At 49.4% G+C, this 18,718-nt stretch overlaps 1 protein-coding gene across 5 annotated transcripts in view; it reads left to right on the forward strand.

Moving 5' to 3' along the window:
- ACTN1 (actinin alpha 1) overlaps positions 1 to 18,718 on the forward strand; it is a 105,523-nt gene that overhangs the window by 54,095 nt on the left and 32,710 nt on the right. For all 5 annotated transcript variants that reach the window (XM_032245821.1, XM_032245822.1, XM_032245824.1 and 2 more), the window contains exons 2-6: positions 1,555 to 1,669; positions 6,286 to 6,405; positions 15,084 to 15,170; positions 17,254 to 17,341; positions 17,904 to 17,982. In XM_032245821.1, coding sequence (XP_032101712.1) covers positions 1,555 to 1,669; positions 6,286 to 6,405; positions 15,084 to 15,170; positions 17,254 to 17,341; positions 17,904 to 17,982 — 489 coding nt within the window. The remainder of the gene's footprint in view (positions 1 to 1,554; positions 1,670 to 6,285; positions 6,406 to 15,083; positions 15,171 to 17,253; positions 17,342 to 17,903; positions 17,983 to 18,718) is intronic.

An 18,718-nucleotide genomic window follows, 5' to 3' on the forward strand; every position in this document is an offset into this window, starting at 1 on the left:
GGAGGTGATATCTCTACCGAGTCTTGAAAGATGAGTGAGTTAGCCAAGCAAGATAGAGAGGACATTGGAAGTCATTGTATTCCCCTGTCCACCCCCGATCTGTGTGCCAATCTTCCCAAAGCTCCGAGGTAGCACAATATCCCTTTTCTCTTCATCCTGGGCGTAGACTGGCCTGCAGAGTGGACATATGTTTGCAGGGAGAGAGGTATTCTGTATTGGTAAGTTACTAATGAGACATGATTGAAAGATTAAGCCCAAAGTCATAATGCTTCCCTTTCTCCCCACCTGTGTGGAGTGATAGCTTCCATCCCCCTGCTCCCTTTCTTGCTCCCAGGCTCTACAACCTTTGCTTCTAAATCTAAGCAGACATTTCTTTTCCCCCATACTCACTGGTGTAATGTTCTTCCCTCTTCCTGACCACTCATTGCCACTTCACTCTGGAGTTCCCCAAGGCAGGAGGAAGGGGTGGTGCGGATCATGAGGCTGTGACCTTCCCTAGGAGGAAGAGTATTTCTAGTGTGGTTCCTACTATCACATGAATGATACACTGCCCACCCTTTGAACTTTGCAGGGCAGGTGGGAAGAGAGCTGAATGGCTCTGATGTTGGGTGAGCCCCATGTAATTGGTAGTGCCATTTGGTGCAGAGAAGTCTAGAGTTGCCAATGAATGGTTTAGATCTAAAGCAAGGGAGCCCTTCTCTCTGATTGCCACGGACTGTGACAGCTGGGGAGAGACACTGTTTTAGATGGACGCGTGAAATTGAGATGCATGCTTTTGTTTCTCGTGTTTGTTGAGACACCCTGTTCCTGTTTGAGCCACCAGGTGGTGCTGTTGGCACAGGATGGCTTGGTTGCTGCCTTACCTGATCATGATCTGCTTAATAGAGAAGTAACTATGAAGCTGATGGTCTTTGATTTAACCTTCTTACATTCCCTTTCTGGAACTCATGCTTTTGCAGCGTAAGGTACCCCTAATCCCACCTAAAACACACACAAATAGACATTGGGGTGCTTACTGTTCTTCCCCCTTATCCTGACACTGTGTGTCTGAATTCTGCCCTCAGTGAAACTTATTACTCCTTTCTCTTAGTTAGCTGCCAAATGAGAAAGGATTTAATACACTAATTTACCCTAAGGTATCAACAGGGCTTAATATGTTACTCCTGGGTTACTCTGTCTTAAAACTGTGAAGATTGAAACCAAGTGTTATAATCTAAGAGGTAACTTGTAAGAATGGAATTGTGGCATTTTCAAATGTGGGTGGGCATGATGTCTTTGAGGGAGGGCTGGGAGGTGGATGTTAAGGGAATTGCTGCTTCATCTCTCCTGCTGGCTCCCACCCATGCAGTGGGCTCTGTATAGAGCCCCTAGGCTGCTGCCCTGTGGAGAGCTCAGCACTTGGTTGATGCAGTGAATGAGACCATGGTGGGACAACTGTGTTGAGAGACTCTGCTGAGTGGGTGTCCACTGCCAACCCCCCAACCCCGTTAAATGACTTGTCCAATGAGGATGACACCAGCCCCCTGACGACTTGCCCTTCTTCTCTCTGCCCAGACATTCACGGCATGGTGCAACTCCCACCTCCGGAAGGCAGGGACACAGATCGAGAACATCGAAGAGGACTTCCGGGATGGCCTGAAGCTCATGCTGCTGCTGGAGGTCATCTCAGGTGAGGCGGACCCTGGCCCAGGACGAGGTGCTGCCTGTGGCTCTGCCTGACACCTTGACGTCTGCTCTGCCCATGGGCACAGCTGGTTCTGGGTCTGTTTGAAACAAGTTGGAGATGATATGTTTGAATTCATACTAGGAGCCTGGGTCTGGTCTGAGTCCTGGTTCTGCTGCCAGCCATCCAGTTGCTTTGGACAAGTTGCTTTGCCTTTTCTGTTTCAGCATCCTCATTTGTTAAAAAAAAAAAAAAAAGGTTGGGGGTGGTTTGAAGGAACTGAGGCTCCTTCTCCCCAGTACCAGGATTCTGTGGCCAATAATGTTAACTGTGGGTGACTGTCTCCAAACCTTGGCTCCATTACTACCTATCTACCTGTATCCAGGTGACCCAAGCCATTCCCTAGCCCCTGGTTTGTCCAGATGTCTACAGGGACAGCTGTCTTGGCACACACATCTCAGCCTGCTTGTGAATGCCTTTCTGCCACCAGCCCTTAAAGGATGGGAGTCCCGTGAGTCTAGCCTTTGTTGACACACAGGGCCATCGTCGCTGCTCTCTTCACTTTCTCTTCGCCTCGATGCCAGTGAGCCCTAGATCTATTGAGCTGCCTCTCAAATACCAAACCTTGCTAGGCGTCTCTACCCCGATGTCCCACACGATCCTCTCAGCATGTCCAAAACTCTGTGCTTCTGTCACTCCTGGCCTAGCAAACCTCTTTTCCCTCCCAGAGTCTTGTTCTTCTGCACCCAAGCTGAAGATCATAGACAGTTCTTCTTTGTAACTTGTTACTGATGTTCTGTTCATTCTGATTTCTTCTTCCCGATCCTTCTTTTAACCCCTGCTGCTGTGGTGTCAGTGTGGCCTGTGTGAACTCTTACCCAGATGATGCCACAAAGGCCTTCGCCCCAGCTCCTCCTGGCAGTCCACCCCCGTCACTGTAGCCAGAGGGCTCACCCGACAGTCAGTCCAAATATGGTCACGCCGTTCCTTGCTCACAGCCCTCAGCCCCCGGCGCCTCTCCAGGGCTTTGAGCCTGCAGTCCACATTCCTTAGCATAGCTTGATGATCCTGCATGAGCCGGCACCTGCTTTGTTTTTAACTAACTATTCCCAAAAAGGTATCAGACCTCAGATCCTCTGCCTCTGCCAGGGGAGACGTGCGGTTCTCCCCAGATGACATGCACTTTTCTTTCCCTGTGCCTTTGCACAAACTCTAACTGCCCTTATTTTTGTTTTTTAATTATTTTATTTTATTTTTGAGATGAAGTTTCGCTCTTGTTGCCCAGGCTGGAGTGCAATGGCGCGATGTTGGCTCACTGCAGCCCCTGCCTCCCTACCCCAGCCTCGCAAGTAGCTGGGATTACAGGCATGTTCATGCGCCACCACACCCGAATAATTTTTTTTTTTTATTTTTAGTAGAGACGGGGTTTCACCGTGTTAGTCAGGCTGGTCTCGAACTCCTGACCTCAGGTGATCTGCCCACCTCCCATATTGAGATTATAGGCGTGACCCATCTCGCCCCGCCTGTTATCCCTTTCATTTGTAGGGCTGAATCATATTCCATTGTATGTATGAGTTACAAATATTTAATAGCTCCCCACATTTTGTTCATTCACCTGAGCATGGACACTTGGGTTGTTTCTAACTTTTGGCTCTTTTGAATAATGCTGGGACATGGGTGTACAAATAAATATTTTTAAAATCCCTCTTTCAGTTCTTTTTTTTTGTATATTCCCCAAAGTGAAATTGCTAGGTCACATGGGAATTTCCTGTTTAATTTTTTGGGGAGCCACCATACTATTTTCCTCTAACTGCCTTTATTTATTTTTATTTCTTTTCTTTTTCCTTTTTTTCTTTGAGATGAGGTTCCACCATGTTGTCCAGGCTGGTCTTGAACTCCTGGCCTCAGGTCGGCCTCAGCCCCACAAAGTGCTGGGATTACAGGTGTAAACCACTGCACCTGGCCTCTAACTGCCTTTTACAATGTCCCTGCTTCCTGCCTCCTCCGCCAGCCTTCTCCAGTTGTAAACAAGTCTGGCCTTACTGTTTATTATTCTTCAAAACTCAGCTTGAGGGTGTCCTTCAAGAAGGCTTCACCCCTCCCCTCTTGCCTAATCTGAGTGGACTGTGCCCTGCCTCCTCCCCACCCCCGCTCCCCAGCACCTGTAATACCCCATTGATTCCTCTGCTGTGTCTTTTACCAGAAAGCGTAATCATTTTAGGTTCGCTTGTTTTCTTCTCCGCTCCACACTGAGCTCTTGGGGCAGGCCATCTTCTCTGTGTGCCAGGTGCTTAGAACGGCACCAGGCACATAGGTGGTGCTCCGGGAACATTAGGACGGCTGAGCGCCCAGAGCTGGGCTTGTCCACACGATACTCAGTATGTTCCTGCTGCATGGGTCTGACCTATGCCCAGGGGAGCCTGTGCATTTCTGTAAGTCACGTGTCTCTTTCCCAGGGCTGGAAGATCTGTTCTGTGAAGTGTTACCTTTTTTTCCTGATCATCTTTGGAGATGGGTAGCGTGCCTCAGGATGAGGAGAAGGAGGGGAGGCTGCCTACAGACGCTGTTCTTGAAGTGTGGTCCCTGGACCACCCACACCAGAATCAGCAGGATTGCTTTTCAAAATGCAGATTTCCAAACCGTACGCCAGACCTCCTAGTCACAAACTTAGTGAGAGGGGAAAGGGACCAGACGGCCACAGTTTGGCAAGTTCTCCAGGTGATTTTGTGCTGACCGATGTTTAAGAGCTACTGGCCCAGGCCTGGGAAGCTTTTCCCATTCTCCCGTGTTTAACTCTTGCCTCCTCCACTGTCTTTTGCAGAAGTCCCATTCCAGCCAGTGTGCACAGCTGCTGAATGGCTGGGGAGCTCCGCTTAGCCGGACAGGCCCCAAGGGCTGGGGCTGTAGCAGGAGCAGCCTTCCAGGGAGGGGCGTGGTGCTGCCTGCATCCATCCTGTGGGGAGGGAGCCCCTGTGCCATCCCCTGGACAGGAAATGCTGGTGTACCTTGCTAGACTGCAGCCAGAGCCTTGGGTGGGCCCCGAGGGGAAAGTCTTGATTTAATTTAAAAAACAGCTGTGCTTCCCTAGGAGCTGACAGCCAGATCCCATCTGTGGCAGGAAGTCTGCTGTCTTCCAGAAGCTAGCGGGCTGCTGGGAGGCTGCCTGGAGAGGTGCTGCTCTGACAGGGTGGGCCTGGCCCAGAATCCCAGTGGCTGGTCCCTGGAGCCCTCACAGCCAGACTGTTGGCCTGCTGGAGAGACAGAGGGACTGGTTGGGAGATCAGGGCAGGCACAAGGGGCCTGAGTTCCAGGCTCTGCATTGGTGGTTCTCAGCCTTTTGGGGTCCTTGGCTCCTTAGAGATCCTGAAAGCTATGTACCCCTTCCCTAGGTATTGCCACATGTTGCACTTAGAAAATTCTAGATCATTTCAGGAGGTCCCTGGATGCTCTTTGTTCTGGGGTAAAATGGGGTATTTGGAGAGCCAGCTCCTCTACCTCTATTTTCTTTTCTTTCTTTCTTTTTTTTTTGGAAACAGTCTTGCTGTGTTGCCCAGACTGGAGTACAGTGGCACAATCTTGGCTCACTGCAAACTCCACCCCTTGGGTTCAAACGATTCTCCTGCCTCAGCCTCCCTAGTAGCTGGGATTACAGGCACGCACCATCATGCCTGGATAATTTTTGTATTTTTAGTAGAGACTGGGTTTCACCATATTGGCCAGGCTGATCTCGAACTCCTGGCCTTGTGATCCCCCTGCCTCAGCCTCCCAAAATGCTGGGATTATAGGCGTGAGCCACTCCTGGCCCTCTACTTCTATTTTCTCGAAGGTTCTGAGTTTGAAACCTGAGCAGCAGAAGCTCTCATGTGGAATCTGGAGGTAGGGGTGGAGGGTCGACCCGGAGCTGAGTCCTGGGTGCCCACAGGAGGGGGTGTAACAGGACAAGAACTGTGGTTCTCAATTGGGGACAGGCTGCTATAGGCAGCTCCATTTAAATACCAGGGACATCTGCAATACTTGAGTGACCTATACCCTCCTCCCAGGGCCAAAGGAAGGCTGGAAAGAGTTCAGGGCCTTTGCATTTACTGTTCCTTCTGCCTTGATCACCATTCCCCGAGGCCTTTGCCCGGCCTCAGAGACTCAGACCTTTCCTGACCACACCTCAGTTCCTCCTTCCTCCTCCTCCTCCTCCTCCTCTTTTGAAGAGCATGGATCTTTCTTTGTGTTTGTTCATTGTCTATATTTATTTGTGTTTCTCTATTTAAGGTCTGTCTCTCCTACTGGACTATAATTACATAAAGGCAAGAAACTGTTTTGTTCACCCCCCTATTCCTAGCACCCAGCCAAATCCCTGGCATGCACTAGGGGCTTGATAAATAAATGTTGAGTGGATGCAAGCAGATTTGGATCTGAGAAGTGGAAGAAAGAAGAGGCAGCATAGATTCTCCCTCCCATCCCCTGCCAGGGTGACATTCTCCAGCACCTGAGTGGCGTGTGGGCGCACGTACATGTGCACACACTCCTGCCTAGCTAAGCTGTGCCTTGGATGAGGGCGTAGTGAGAGGAGCCCTGGCCCCTGGGTCACAGCCTCTCATGTTCCTTTTCCTCCCTTTTGATCCAAACAGGCGAACGCTTGGCCAAGCCAGAGCGAGGCAAGATGAGGGTGCACAAGATCTCCAACGTCAACAAGGCCCTGGATTTCATAGCAAGCAAAGGCGTCAAACTGGTATCCATTGGAGCTGAAGGTGAGTAAGTCCTGCCTCTGGTGGCCCCAGGAGTCTGATTTTCTTTGCCCCCCTGGTTCTCTTGGCCTTTTTTTGTACCACCTCCTGGGCCCATGCATCGCTTGGGGGCATTGGGCAGTGGGGCCCCCAACACCTCCATCTGGTCGCCTGTGGATGCCTCATATTGCAACAGCACTGTTCTTCTAGTCTCAGCCCTGCCCAACACCAAGGACTCAGACCCCTGTTCCTGTGCCTGCACCCGCTTAGCCACGTCCTTGCTCTGTGGAGTCCCGTGTGTGTGGCGTGCCACCTCTCCCATTCAGAGAGCTGACCGCACGGTGCTGCCTGGAGCAGAGGATTTGTGTGTGGGCTGGAAAGGGTGTGCCGATGCGGGCCGGTGGAGGCTGGAGGCCGTCCTGAGGCTCCCCGGGGCCCTGTGAAGACTCAAGTCCGGAAGTCTCTAGGTGCATTTTTAATAGCATTTCCCTGCAATGTGGCTTTAACTTTTTAACTTTTGCTTAGAAACACTCCCAAAGAAAGCTATATTAGCATGTTCTTAATGATTAAAAGAAGGTAGTGCAATTTCTTTTGTGCATGGTGGCGGCTCTGAAAAATTGAGAGTGGGTCATTTAGAGTGAGCAGAAAATCTTCTATCCAGGCCCCTTCAGTCCTGTGAGCATGGATTTAGCCGGTATTTATGGGGCACCTGCTGCAAGATGCCAGAGACCTAAAGATGAACAAATCTCTTTCATTCATTCAAGACACACGGCGGCTGTGAGAATGGATTGCTCACTCCATGGCATATACTTAATCCTCATGATAACCCTGTGAGGTAGCTCTAATAATTAATTTTCCCCATTTTGTAATAAGAAAGCAGATGCTTAAAGAGATTACATTACTTGCTCAAAGTTCCGCTGTAAGTGGCGAAGCTGAAACTCAAATGCAGGTCTTCATGACACCAGAGAAATGCCCCCAGAGAGTGGCCTTTCCTTGGAGGGGCAGGGGTCTTGCTCCTGGTAAGTCCACGGGAGCAGATCTCCTCTCTGGTTGAAGCCCACAGTCCTCTCTCTTCTAGAAATGGAGGGGTATTCTGTTGATACAGCAAATTAAGGACTTTAACACAGGCTCAGCAAACTGCAGGGCATGGGCGTTAAGTCCAGCTGACTCGGATTTTTGGAAATACTGGAACACAGCACACTGTATCAACATATCATCAGTGGCTTTTGTGCTGCAATGGCAGAGTTGAGTAGTTGCTACAGAGCTTATATGGCCCACAGAGCCAGAAACATTTCTTACCAGGCTCTCTACAAAAAACTTCACTCACCTCTGCATAATCTGGAACTCAGGCCAGTGCCCAAGGTGGTCATGGGAGGCGCCTTGTGGATTCTAGCATCTCCCCCACTGGCTGTGAGCTTCTCAAAGGCAGAAACCATGGTTTCTACATCCTGTGGCCCCAGCTCCCAGCAGTGTGATGCACATACTAGGTGCTCAATAAATGTTCAAAGGACTTACCTATAGCAGTATACTCTGCTTTGTGATTACGAGGATGTTCTCTGCCTTATAATAAGAAAAGAACAATTGGTTTTATTAGGGAGCAATCAAGACTTGGCAGAAAAAATTATAACTAAGCAGGTGTGGGAAGCCAAGGAAAATCACCCAGGTGGTTGGTGCCCACTAGGGCAGGGAAGTGGAGAGAATTTGTGAAGTGGCTCAGGGGTGAGTGGCAGGGGTGGGTAGGGACTGTGGCAAACTGGAGAATCGTGTCCGTGGAGGGATGGGGCCTTGTGGATGTCACAAGTTGCTGTGTGGATCCGTTGCTGCTAGATCTACCAGTTTTTCTAAAGAAGCCAGAAAATCCAGATTTTTTGAAAAGAAAATATTTGGCAACTAAATTAAAACAACTTTCTTTCTCTTCTTTTTTTTTTTAAGCCTCTACCAAAGGGGAGGAGGGCAGGGAAGGGGAAGGCAGGAGAGAGTAGCACTCACCCAGTACCAGCTCTGTGTTGGCTAGACAGGATGCTTTACACCGGCCATCTCCTTCTACCCTCACGAGGGCTCATAGGATGGGTATCACTGGCCACGTTTTACACTTGACGAAACTCAGGCTTGGGAAGGTTGCTAGAGTGGAAGAGTGTCGTCAGCAGAGCCCAGGCTCTGAACCAGACTGCTTCTATGGGGCAGAGCCGGGGTTAAACCCAGGTGTTCAGGCTCCAGAGCTGAGGTCGCCCTCTTCTGTCACTGTCGGCAGTGCTGCCTCCCGGGTGGGGACCCAGGATAGAACTTTCACGTCGAATTGTCTTCAGTAATGAGATGGCAGATCAAGCCTGCCCCTGCTGTGCTGGCCTCCGAGGTGAGGAGCGGGAATGCTCATCTCACTGCCGCCGCTATGCTGGGAAGGCCGTTCACCTGGCAGCCTCCTTTTTCCCGTTTCCTTTGACACAGGCCTAGCTTCTCTAAAGATTTTGCAAAGACTCCTTGATTTTTTATTTTTGAGACAGGGTTTCACTTTGTTGCCCACACTAGAGTACAGTGGCGTGATCTCGGCTCACTGTAACCTCCACCTCCCAGGCTCAAGCGATTCTCCTGCTTCAGCCTCCCAAGTAGCTGGGATTACAGGTGCGCGCCACCACACCTGTCTTATTTTTATATTTTTAGTAGAGACGGGTTTTCCCCATGTTGGCCAGGCTGGTCTTGAACCCCTGACCTCAAGTGATCTGCCCACTTCAGCCTCCCAAAGTGCTGGGATTACAGGCATGAGCCACTGTGCCCGGCTGAAAAGCCTCCTTTAAAATGAGATATTCTTCACCTTCTCCCTGCCCTGAGGAGCCAGTGTTTTCAGCTGTGGCTTTCAGGTCTGAAATCACCCACCCCCATCAGGCTGAGCACCTAGATCATGCCACGATGGCTTCTCTGTTGAGCCAAGAAACTAGATGAGGCTGAAAATGGTGTTTTGCAAGCTTTTAAAATTGAAATGGAGTTTCTTGATGTGGGTTATAAAATAAAAGGCAATGGGTGGATCGCCTGAAATGAGCTCTCCTGGAAGCAGTCGGGGCACATTGTAGGTGGTCTCTCCTGGGCTGATGAAGGCTGTGGCCATGGAGACCAGGCCCAGCAGGGCACGCCCCCTCACCCCCTGCCAAGGTCTTTGAAGGATTATCATGCAATGCAAAGACTAAGACCTCTGGCTGACTCTGAAGGGCAGAACCAGGCCCAGAAGAGATACCCCATGGGTAGGTTGGCTCTGGATAATATGCAGAGCCTTGGGAAATGGAAACAGGGCTCTGGGAAGGTCATGAGCTCTATTTCCCTGAAGGTATGCACATGGGGGCTGGAGGCAAGGAACTTCCACACATCAGGGAGAGGTTACAGCAGCTGCTGAGGGCCTCCGCCACAATATTCGGCTCTAGAATGCCTGGACTCCATGGAATTGGGACGTGGCCTGGTTGAGTGGTTGCAATTCAGTTAACTAGGGGAGAGAACTCGGAAAGATTTTGTATTAAAGATCTTTGGGCAGGTAGAGCCCAAGGGTTTGGGTGATGTGAGCGTGGAGATGGTCTCATTGAGGTAGCATGCATCCTTAGGTTGGACGGGCAGTGGGTGCTGTACCACTGCATTGGTCTGGGAGGTGGTGGCGCCTGGGGTTCTAGTTTCTGTCACATGGAATTTCTGCAGTATTCATCCTGCCGTCTGAATACTGAGCAGATGACGGTGTCCCTGGAGGGAGGAGGAGGGAGAAACAGGTTCTCAGTAAACAGGGGATGCGAGCAGCTTCATAGCTTGCTGTCGACCAGGAAGGGCAGACAGTGTTAATCTGTCCTCAAGGTTTTTCCCATGAAGCCCAGTTGAGGCCTTGGTACCCTCCCTTTGGGCCCAGTCTTCCCAGCAGCCCCCAACATAAAGCTGCCCGTGAGACAGGGCATCCCTGCTGCAAACATTGAGAAGTGGGAGGCCCGGAATACAGGACCTGCCATGCCAGGGAATGGGAAGGAGAGTGGATGGGATGGGAGTCAGGTGGGAACTGGGGCTGGGCGTGCCCGGGCTGCTAGTTGAGCACACCCTACTCTCTCTGCTCCTGCTTGGTGCCTCTGTTTTCTGGAGTGAAATTATGCCTTTGGTGTGAATGAGAATACAATAAGCAAAATTCTCTGGGGGGTTTCTGGGGAAGGAGAAGAGGAATAAGTAGGCAAGACCCCAAAAAGAAGCCACCTGCCTCTCCCAGTCCTGGAAGGGCTCCAGGACTGGGAGGCACTGAGCTCAGGGCCAGTGGGAGGCCCTGCAGTTTGGCAGTCACAGAGTAGGGCAGCATGTGGGGACTAGGGGAGGGCTAGCATTGCAGCCCCACCCCTAGGAAGGCTAAGCCATGGGATTACCACCTGGAGCATTTTTCTAGGCTTAACAAAATTTTCCCTTATATTTTAAACACTGTTTATGAATTTTTTTACCTGCTTTTCCCACTTTCCATGTTAAAACATTTTTCTAAGTCATTAAGCGCTCATGATGTAATTGTTAATGGCTACATTCACTGTCTGTTTTGTTTTGTTTTGTTTTGTTTTTGAGACAAGTCTCACTCTGTTGCCCAGGCTGGAGTACCGTGGCACAATCTCAGCTCACTGCAACCTCTGCCTCCCAGATTCAAGCAATGCTCCTGCCTCAGCCTCCTGAGTAGCTCGGATTACGGGCACATACTACCACATCTGCCTAATTTTCGTATTGTCAGTAGAGATGAGGTTTCGCCATGTTGGCCAGGCTGGTCTTGAACTCCTGACCTTAAGTGATCCACTCTACCTTGGCCTCCCAAAGTGCCGGGGTTACAGGCTTGAGCCACCGTGCCTGGCCTCATCATCTGCTTGTCGTACTTCGTCCCACGTCTGGGCCCTGCCCTGGAAGAAACTGAGGGCCATTATGTTCTCAGGGGCCCAATGGCAGGTCTGTGTTAGCTCTGCCCATTTCCCTGCTTGTGGTTAGTGTTTGTTCACTCATTCATGCACTGAGCAGCTGCTGATGGAGGGCTTTCCCTGTGCCAAGCTTTATACTGGACTCTGAAGCAGTGATGCAAAACAGGAAATATTCTTACTTTCAAGGGGCTTACATTCTAGAGAGGAAAGAGAGAAAATACATGTGTACACCTGTCAGATGGAGAAAACCAAAGCAGGGAGGAGCTTGGGTGGTCAGGGGAGGAGTCCATGAGAAGGGGGTGTGTGAGTGAAACTGGCGGGACGCAAGGACAAGCCACGTGGGTATCTAGGGAGGGGCAGCTTCAGGGAGGCCCAAGCAGCGGGGAGGAGGTGGAGAAGGAGGAGGAGAGGACCAGAGGCTCAGGCACCAGACCACGAGGGCCTTGCTGGCCACCAGCTTTGACTCTCAGTGAGGTGGGAAGCTGTGGAAGTTTTCTCAGAGGACGATGGGTCTTGGGATTCACTTGAGCATTCTGTGTACTTTGTACATTTGCTTGGTTTCCAGTGCGGGCTGTGATAAATAGCCTCGCAGCAAGTGCATTCATACAGGAACCTTACTCTGCATTTCCTTTCATTGGCTAGGGATAGATTCCTAGAGGTAGAATTCTGCTGCCAAAAAGTTGAGCAACTTTAAAATGCATGCTCCTTGTGGCCAAATTATTTCCCAGAAGATTGATTAATTTCCCAGAAATTATTATTATTGTTTTTTAAAACAATTTATATTTCTAGTGTGGTAGGCTTGCTGGCATCAAGGTGTGCGGTTGTTCAACTCTGGGTTTTGTTTTTTGTTTTTAAGAGATAGGGTCTCTTAAAGAGCGAGACCACCCTCTTTCATAGGTTGGAGTGCAGTGGTGCTTTCACAGCTCACTGCAACCTTGAACTCCTGAGCTCAGTCCCCAGTTCTCCTGCCTCAGCCTCCCGAGAAGCTAGGACTACGGGTGTGCACCCCTGCACCTGTCTCTTTTTTTTTTTTTTTTTGTAGAGACAAGGTCTCCAGGCTAGTCTTGAACTCCTGGACTCAAGCGATCCTCCAACCTTGGCCAACCAAAGTGCTAGGGTTCTAGGCATGAGCTGCTGCACCCAGCTTAACTTTGCTTTTTAACTTTACTAATAGCTGGGAAGATGATCTTATTTCTTTGACTACAAGTGAGATTGAACATTCTTATGAATTGGTGATTTGTATTTCATGTTTTATGATTTTAGTCTTTTGCCTATTTACTGAGAGTTAGTCTTTTTGTCTTTTCAATTTAGGTGAACTCTTAAAACCACCGCAAGTCACAAATACATTTTAAAAAATATTAACGCTTTATGAGCTGATTACTTTTTTTTTTTTTTTTTTTTTTGAGAGAGGGTCTCACTTTGTTGCCCAGGACGGAGTACAGTGCCACAGTCACAGCTCACTGCAGCCTCTGCCTTGTCTCAAGCAGTCCTCCCACTTCAGCCTCCTGAGTACCTGGGACTATAGGCGCATACTACCACAGTTGTTTACTTTTTGTATTTTTGTAGAGATGGGGTTTTGTCATGTTGCCCAGGCTGGTCTTGAATGCCTGGGTTCAAGCAGTACACCTGTTTTGGCCTCTCAATGTGTTGGGAATACAGGCTTGAGCCACTGTGCCAGGTCTATGAGTTGATTCTCAACAAGTAGTTCCACCTCCCCACGATGTGCACTGCAAAATGCTGGCTGACTGTGTTGCTTGGTTGCAAAAGGGGTTGCATAGCTCTCTGTTTCTCTCCCATCCAAGCCCATGGATGTGGGACTGTGCCCCCTGGTGTCTGGGGCTCTGAGAGGTGCATTTTTACTTCCCTGTTTGCAAGAAGAGTTACATCCTATTCCATGTCCGAAGTGGACACTTCTTCCTTTGCTCAGCATCCCATGCAGACTCAGTGGGTTACCTGCCCCCATGGAAGGTGGCTATGGCCAAACACCGCTCCATGGACTACACCCTGCTGGTCGTGGAGCAGCTTACAGTGTTGCCCTCAGTTTTGGGAAAGGGGCTAAGAAGTTAGCATCACGTCCTTAATGGAAAGCCACTCTTGTTTCAGGGTTTGTGGGATGCAAATCCTAGTAGACTCAGGACTAGACCCTAGAAAGTGATCCTTCTCGTGGTTCTGTTGGGTCTCCCCTAAAATTAATGTTGCAGGTAGGAAAAAATAAGATATTCTTTGGGTACCTTACTCTTAGCTAAATGTGTCTTACCATGGACCAGATTACCATCTCCTGGTCTGGAGGCGGTGATGGAGGGATAAGGAATCTACATTTGAGCATCACTTGTTCAACCACAAGACCATAAATTGCTCCATGTGTTGGGCTCCTTAAAATAGGACTTATTTATGTTGCATTCCCTGTTTTTCGGCCTCATACAGAAAAGAAGGAAAAAAAGAGAAAATCTACTTCATAGAACTTGTAGCATCTGAAAGTCTAAAAAGTACTGCTTAGACTAAATATAGTGAGTTATCTCTTAGTTTGATCTTGAAGCTGTTGTTTGATTTTTTTTAATCTGTTTTAATACCCAAACTAATGGCATTGTGAGGTTGAATCAGTGGATGGTTCAAGATGGCACTTTACAAAACTTGAAGTTTGTGACTTTCTCTTGCTTCCACTGTTTTTCCACGTGTGGGTGGCTATTTTGAGAGCTGTGAATGCCCAGAGAGCCCCAGCTCACGGAATTGCCAGAACATTTGTGATTGCTTAGAAATCCCCTCAAGCCCAGCTGCATTTTCCTTGTACTTCTGTGTCCTATCTCTTTATTTCTTGGATCCTGCGCCTCAGCACAGCATAAGGGACACCTCACAACTCTGCAGGGCCTTCAGCCCTGCAAAATCCTCCCTTTTTTCTGGCTGGGCACAATGGTTCATGCCTGTAATCCCAGCACTTTGGGAGGCCAAGGCAGGTGGATCAAAAGGTCAAGAGATCGAGACCATCCTGGCCAACATGGTGAAACCCCGTCTCTACTAAAATACAAAAATTAGCTAGGCGTAGTAGTGCACGCCTGTAGTCCGAGCTACTTCGGGAGGCTGAGGCAGGAGGATTACTTGAACCCGGGAGTTGGAGGTTGCAGTGAGTCAAGATCGCGCCACTGCACTCCAGCCTGGCTCCTGGCGACAGAGCAAGACTGCCTCAAAAAAAAAAAAAAATCCTCCCCCTTTTCTTTATCATGCCGGGGACACAGATCAAGATTTCAAATACCTGCTTCTCTGTGGCCTTTCCTGATGTGCCCACTGTCTCCAAGTAGGATTGATCATACCTTTTTTGTGCTTCTCTTCTGGCACCTGTCACAATTATTGCATTAACTTTAAGAAACATCCTGGCCAGGCATGGTAGCTCATGCCTGAAATTTCAGCACTTTGGGAGGCCAAGGTAGGAGGATCATTTGAACCCAGGAGTTTGAGACCAGCCTGAGCAATATAGTACAACCTTATCTCTACAAAAAAATTTTAAAAAATTAGCTGGATGTGGTGGCCTATCTGTAGTCCCAGCTACCCAAGAAGGTGAGACGGGAGGATCGCTTGAACCCAGGATTTGGAGGCTGTGGCGAGCCATGATTGCACCACTCCACTCTAGCTTGGGTGACAGAGCGAAACCTTGTCTCAAAAACAAGCCAAAACCCTGGTGTACCCTCTAGAAGTAGAGCTCTGGAGTCTTTGATTCCTAGCATGGGGCATGGGGTGCTATGGGTGCTGAGGGAGTGTCAATTCCCTCCCCGCCGAGCCCATTCCTGATGCATGCTGCTGCTGTTTCTGTAGAAATCGTGGATGGGAATGTGAAGATGACCCTGGGCATGATCTGGACCATCATCCTGCGCTTTGCCATCCAGGACATCTCTGTGGAAGGTAGGTTTCTGCCTTGTTCCATTCTGCCATCACCATCTCATCTTCCTCCCTGGGGTTAGCCTGGAGAACTCCCGCACCCAGCGCAATGGATAGTGATCAGGGGCCATGTCCCGGGCTTCTTGCTCTCTTCTAGTCAATGTAGAAAAAAGAAGTATTTGCCATTCTGATTCTCATAGGCATGTCGGCCCCAGGGAAACTCCCCACTTTGGGAAAGCCCAAGGCTGCCATGGGGAAGTATATTGGAAAACCCACCTGGCTCTTGGGTTGTTTGGGGAAATAGCTGCCAGCTGCCAGGAGGAAGTGCCAGGAGGGGTGCTAACCCCATCCTCTACTTTGCTTCCATAGCACCCTCTAGTGGTCACTTCTCAGATCTGCAAGGTCCGCCACGGTCTGGAGACGTGATCTCTAAACTTGATTCCACACTTAGGGTAGTTTTTGAGTTTTACGTCTGCTATGCATGCGTTTATCTTGCATAATAATATGTGTGTATTTCTATGCATGTGATAAAATACACATACTGAAACAAACTTTTACAAGATGAGATGGAGAAATTTTAAAAATATTATGTTTCAATGTCATAGAAATCATAAACATTTTTAATCAAATGAATTTCTTAATGAAAACCACATGGATTCAATTCAGCTGCTTTGTGATGGAGATCTTGGTTTGACACTGTGATACAGCAATGCGGAGGTCCAAGTTTGGGTTATAGGTACTTGGTATTTAGGGTTGAAAGAGGGCCATAGTAGTCAACTGGAGTGTGGTTCTTGTTAATGATAATGGATGTAAATCCATTTCTCAAATAGCCTTCTTGATGATTTTGATTCTTTTGGGTAGACTTCTTGTCAGCTCTGAAGTCGTCATTGTGTTAATCTTGTGATTTAGCTGACAAAGAGCTTAGGCTAAGTATAAGCATTAGCTTTGGCAATTTTTACATTGTCTGCTTTTGCTTAGGTAGTTACGGTATTTGTAGGAACACTTGAATGTCATTTTAAAGTCCATTTTGTGCATTGAAAATAATTGAGATCATTCATGAATCCAGTCCTCTGGGTACCTTAACCCCCAGTTCACAGGCATGAATGCAGGGATATATTAGTCCATTTTCATGCTGTTGGTAAAGACATACCCAAGGCTGGGTAATTTATAAAGAAAAAGAGGTTTAATGGACTCACAGTTCCACGTGGCTGGAGAGGCCTCACAGTCACGGTGAAAGAGCAAGAGAGAGCGAAGGGACCTCTTACATGATGGCAGGCAAAGAGAAAATGAGAGCCAAGAGCACAAGGAAACCCCTTATAAAACCATCAGATCTCGTGAGACTTATCCACTGCCGTGAGAACAGTGTGGGGAAAACAGCCCCCACGATTCAATCATCTCCCACCAACTCCCTCCCACAACATGTGGGAATTATGGGAGCTACAATTTAAGATAAGATTTGGACGGGGACACAGCCAAAGCATATCAGCAGGTAGTGTGGTTTGCAATCTCTCTTCCGTGCTGGGAGCTCCATGAGCCCCCTCAGTTACCTGCCTAACCTCACAGACACATGGCTGCGTCACCCACAGACGGCAGCAGTATTGATCCATGTAGTAAATATAAGGAAACCTCATTTTTTAGATCAAAACAGAATCTATATAGGAGTCCCAATGCTTGCTTCTCACTCAGCTGTGTGCATCCCTTAGGCTGTGGGATCCCCTGTCTGGAGGCCCCTGGATGTGTAGCTTTCCCAGACCAATCAAACCTTCCTCCCCAACCTGACAGAGGTTGCGGACTTATTTTGTATCATTACCATTTCTTTGAATAAAAGAAAGTAGGGGGAGATAATTCTCGAAGTTTGAAAAGCTATTGTCTCAAAATTTACATGTGTCACACGGCTAGCTCTGAAAAGCTTCTCAGCTTGCTTTTTCTGTTTCTCAAAGAACTTCTCAAACCTTGTCAAGGGAAAGACTTGATGGCCAGGGGTCCTCCTTCAGTGGCTTTGGGGTTGGCATCTAGGGGTCTCCGTGGGGCCTCCCATGAGCTGGTGCCCTTCCCTCCCCCCACTGAGTCAGCCCTCTGACCTCACTGCCCATCCCCTTCCCCACAGAGACTTCAGCCAAGGAAGGACTGCTCTTGTGGTGTCAGAGAAAGACAGCTCCTTACAAAAATGTCAACATCCAGAACTTCCACATAAGGTGAGTGCTGCAGGCTGAGGGGCTCTCGCAGAACCTGGTCACCTCCCCCAGGAGCTCCCAGACCCCCTTGGCTGGGTCAGTCTCAGCTTAGAACAAAGTGGAGCGCATTGGGGGAAGAAGCAGCTTTCTTTGGGAAGGGGATGTGGCCGTTCCTCTGAATCCCCCATCTCTCTCCCTGCAGTGTCTAAGACAGAGCTATTGCCCTATATAACTTTGGTTGACGCTTTTGCTCCTGGGAGTGCCCCCAAGGAAAATTCCAGGAAGTCCCAGCCCAGGGCTCTGGAACAGCAGACTAGGGCCATAGACCTTGGTGGTGGGGGAGGGTTGGATGTGGCAGGTTTATCTCAACTTGGCAACCTCCCCACAAAGTCCTGAGCCCAGTGCCTGGGATTGTGGCAGGAAGAAATGGCCCTTCCCGTCCTGTCTTCTAACTCCTGCCCCAGAGAGCTCTGTGTGTCCATCTCTCTGGAGCCCAGGAGACTCCTGCTTTGCCCCAGTTAGTGCTGGGCTGCCCATTTTTTCGCCTCATTGACCAGCCTGCCCATTCCCTCTCCCCGGGCAGCTGGAAGGACGGCCTTGGCTTCTGTGCCTTGATCCACCGACACCGGCCTGAGCTGATTGACTACGGGAAGCTGCGGAAGGTACGTGTGCCAACCTGGCCTCCTGCTCCTGTCCCTGGTGGGCGGGGTGGGAAAAGAGCAAGACTGGGATCCCTCTGTGACATCCATGGTCCAACCTGAGCGGCGCTGGCCTCTTAGACTACAACAGAACCCCAACTCAAAGTGACGAGAAAAGCACCTTCCCCGTTAGGGCAGCTTCCGTACCCTTGTGCGTGGTGTGTGTGTACTTGAACATGTACACAGCCCACCAGGAAAAATAGCACAGCTGTGGCAGCAGCTTTGTCAGAGGGATGGAAGGATATGTGGTGTTTCTCCCTTCTGTTTTTCTTGGATTTTTAAGGGGGAGACACTATTTTCATGATTTAAAACATCACATATTCTAAGAGACGTTTCATCCTCGCCTTGTCCTTGAGCTGCTGTGCGGTCCTGGGCAGCTTGTCCCCCCCGTGGGTTGCTTTCCTTTACTGCTCAAGTTTGGCTGAGGGATTTTCTTTTGGTTTCACTCCCGCCTTCAGCATGAAGCTAGTGATTTTCTTGAGCGGGTGTGTGGAGCGGGGACAGATGAGGAGGTGGGAGTTGTGCTTCTAGACTCATGGTGGTTCTCGGTGTCTGAGGTGGTTGGAACACACTGCCCTGGACCTTGGAGAAGCCTGTCCTGGACCCTCTGACCACACTCTCCAGGTTCCCTCTGACCACACTCTCCAGGTTCCCTCCCGGACCCTCCGACCACACTCTCCAGGTTCCCTCCCGGACCCTC

Source organism: Sapajus apella, unplaced genomic scaffold (genome assembly GCF_009761245.1).
Source record: "Sapajus apella isolate SASKATOON/1434 unplaced genomic scaffold, GSC_monkey_1.0 scaffold59, whole genome shotgun sequence".
In the NCBI taxonomy this organism is placed as follows: Eukaryota; Metazoa; Chordata; class Mammalia; order Primates; family Cebidae; genus Sapajus; species Sapajus apella.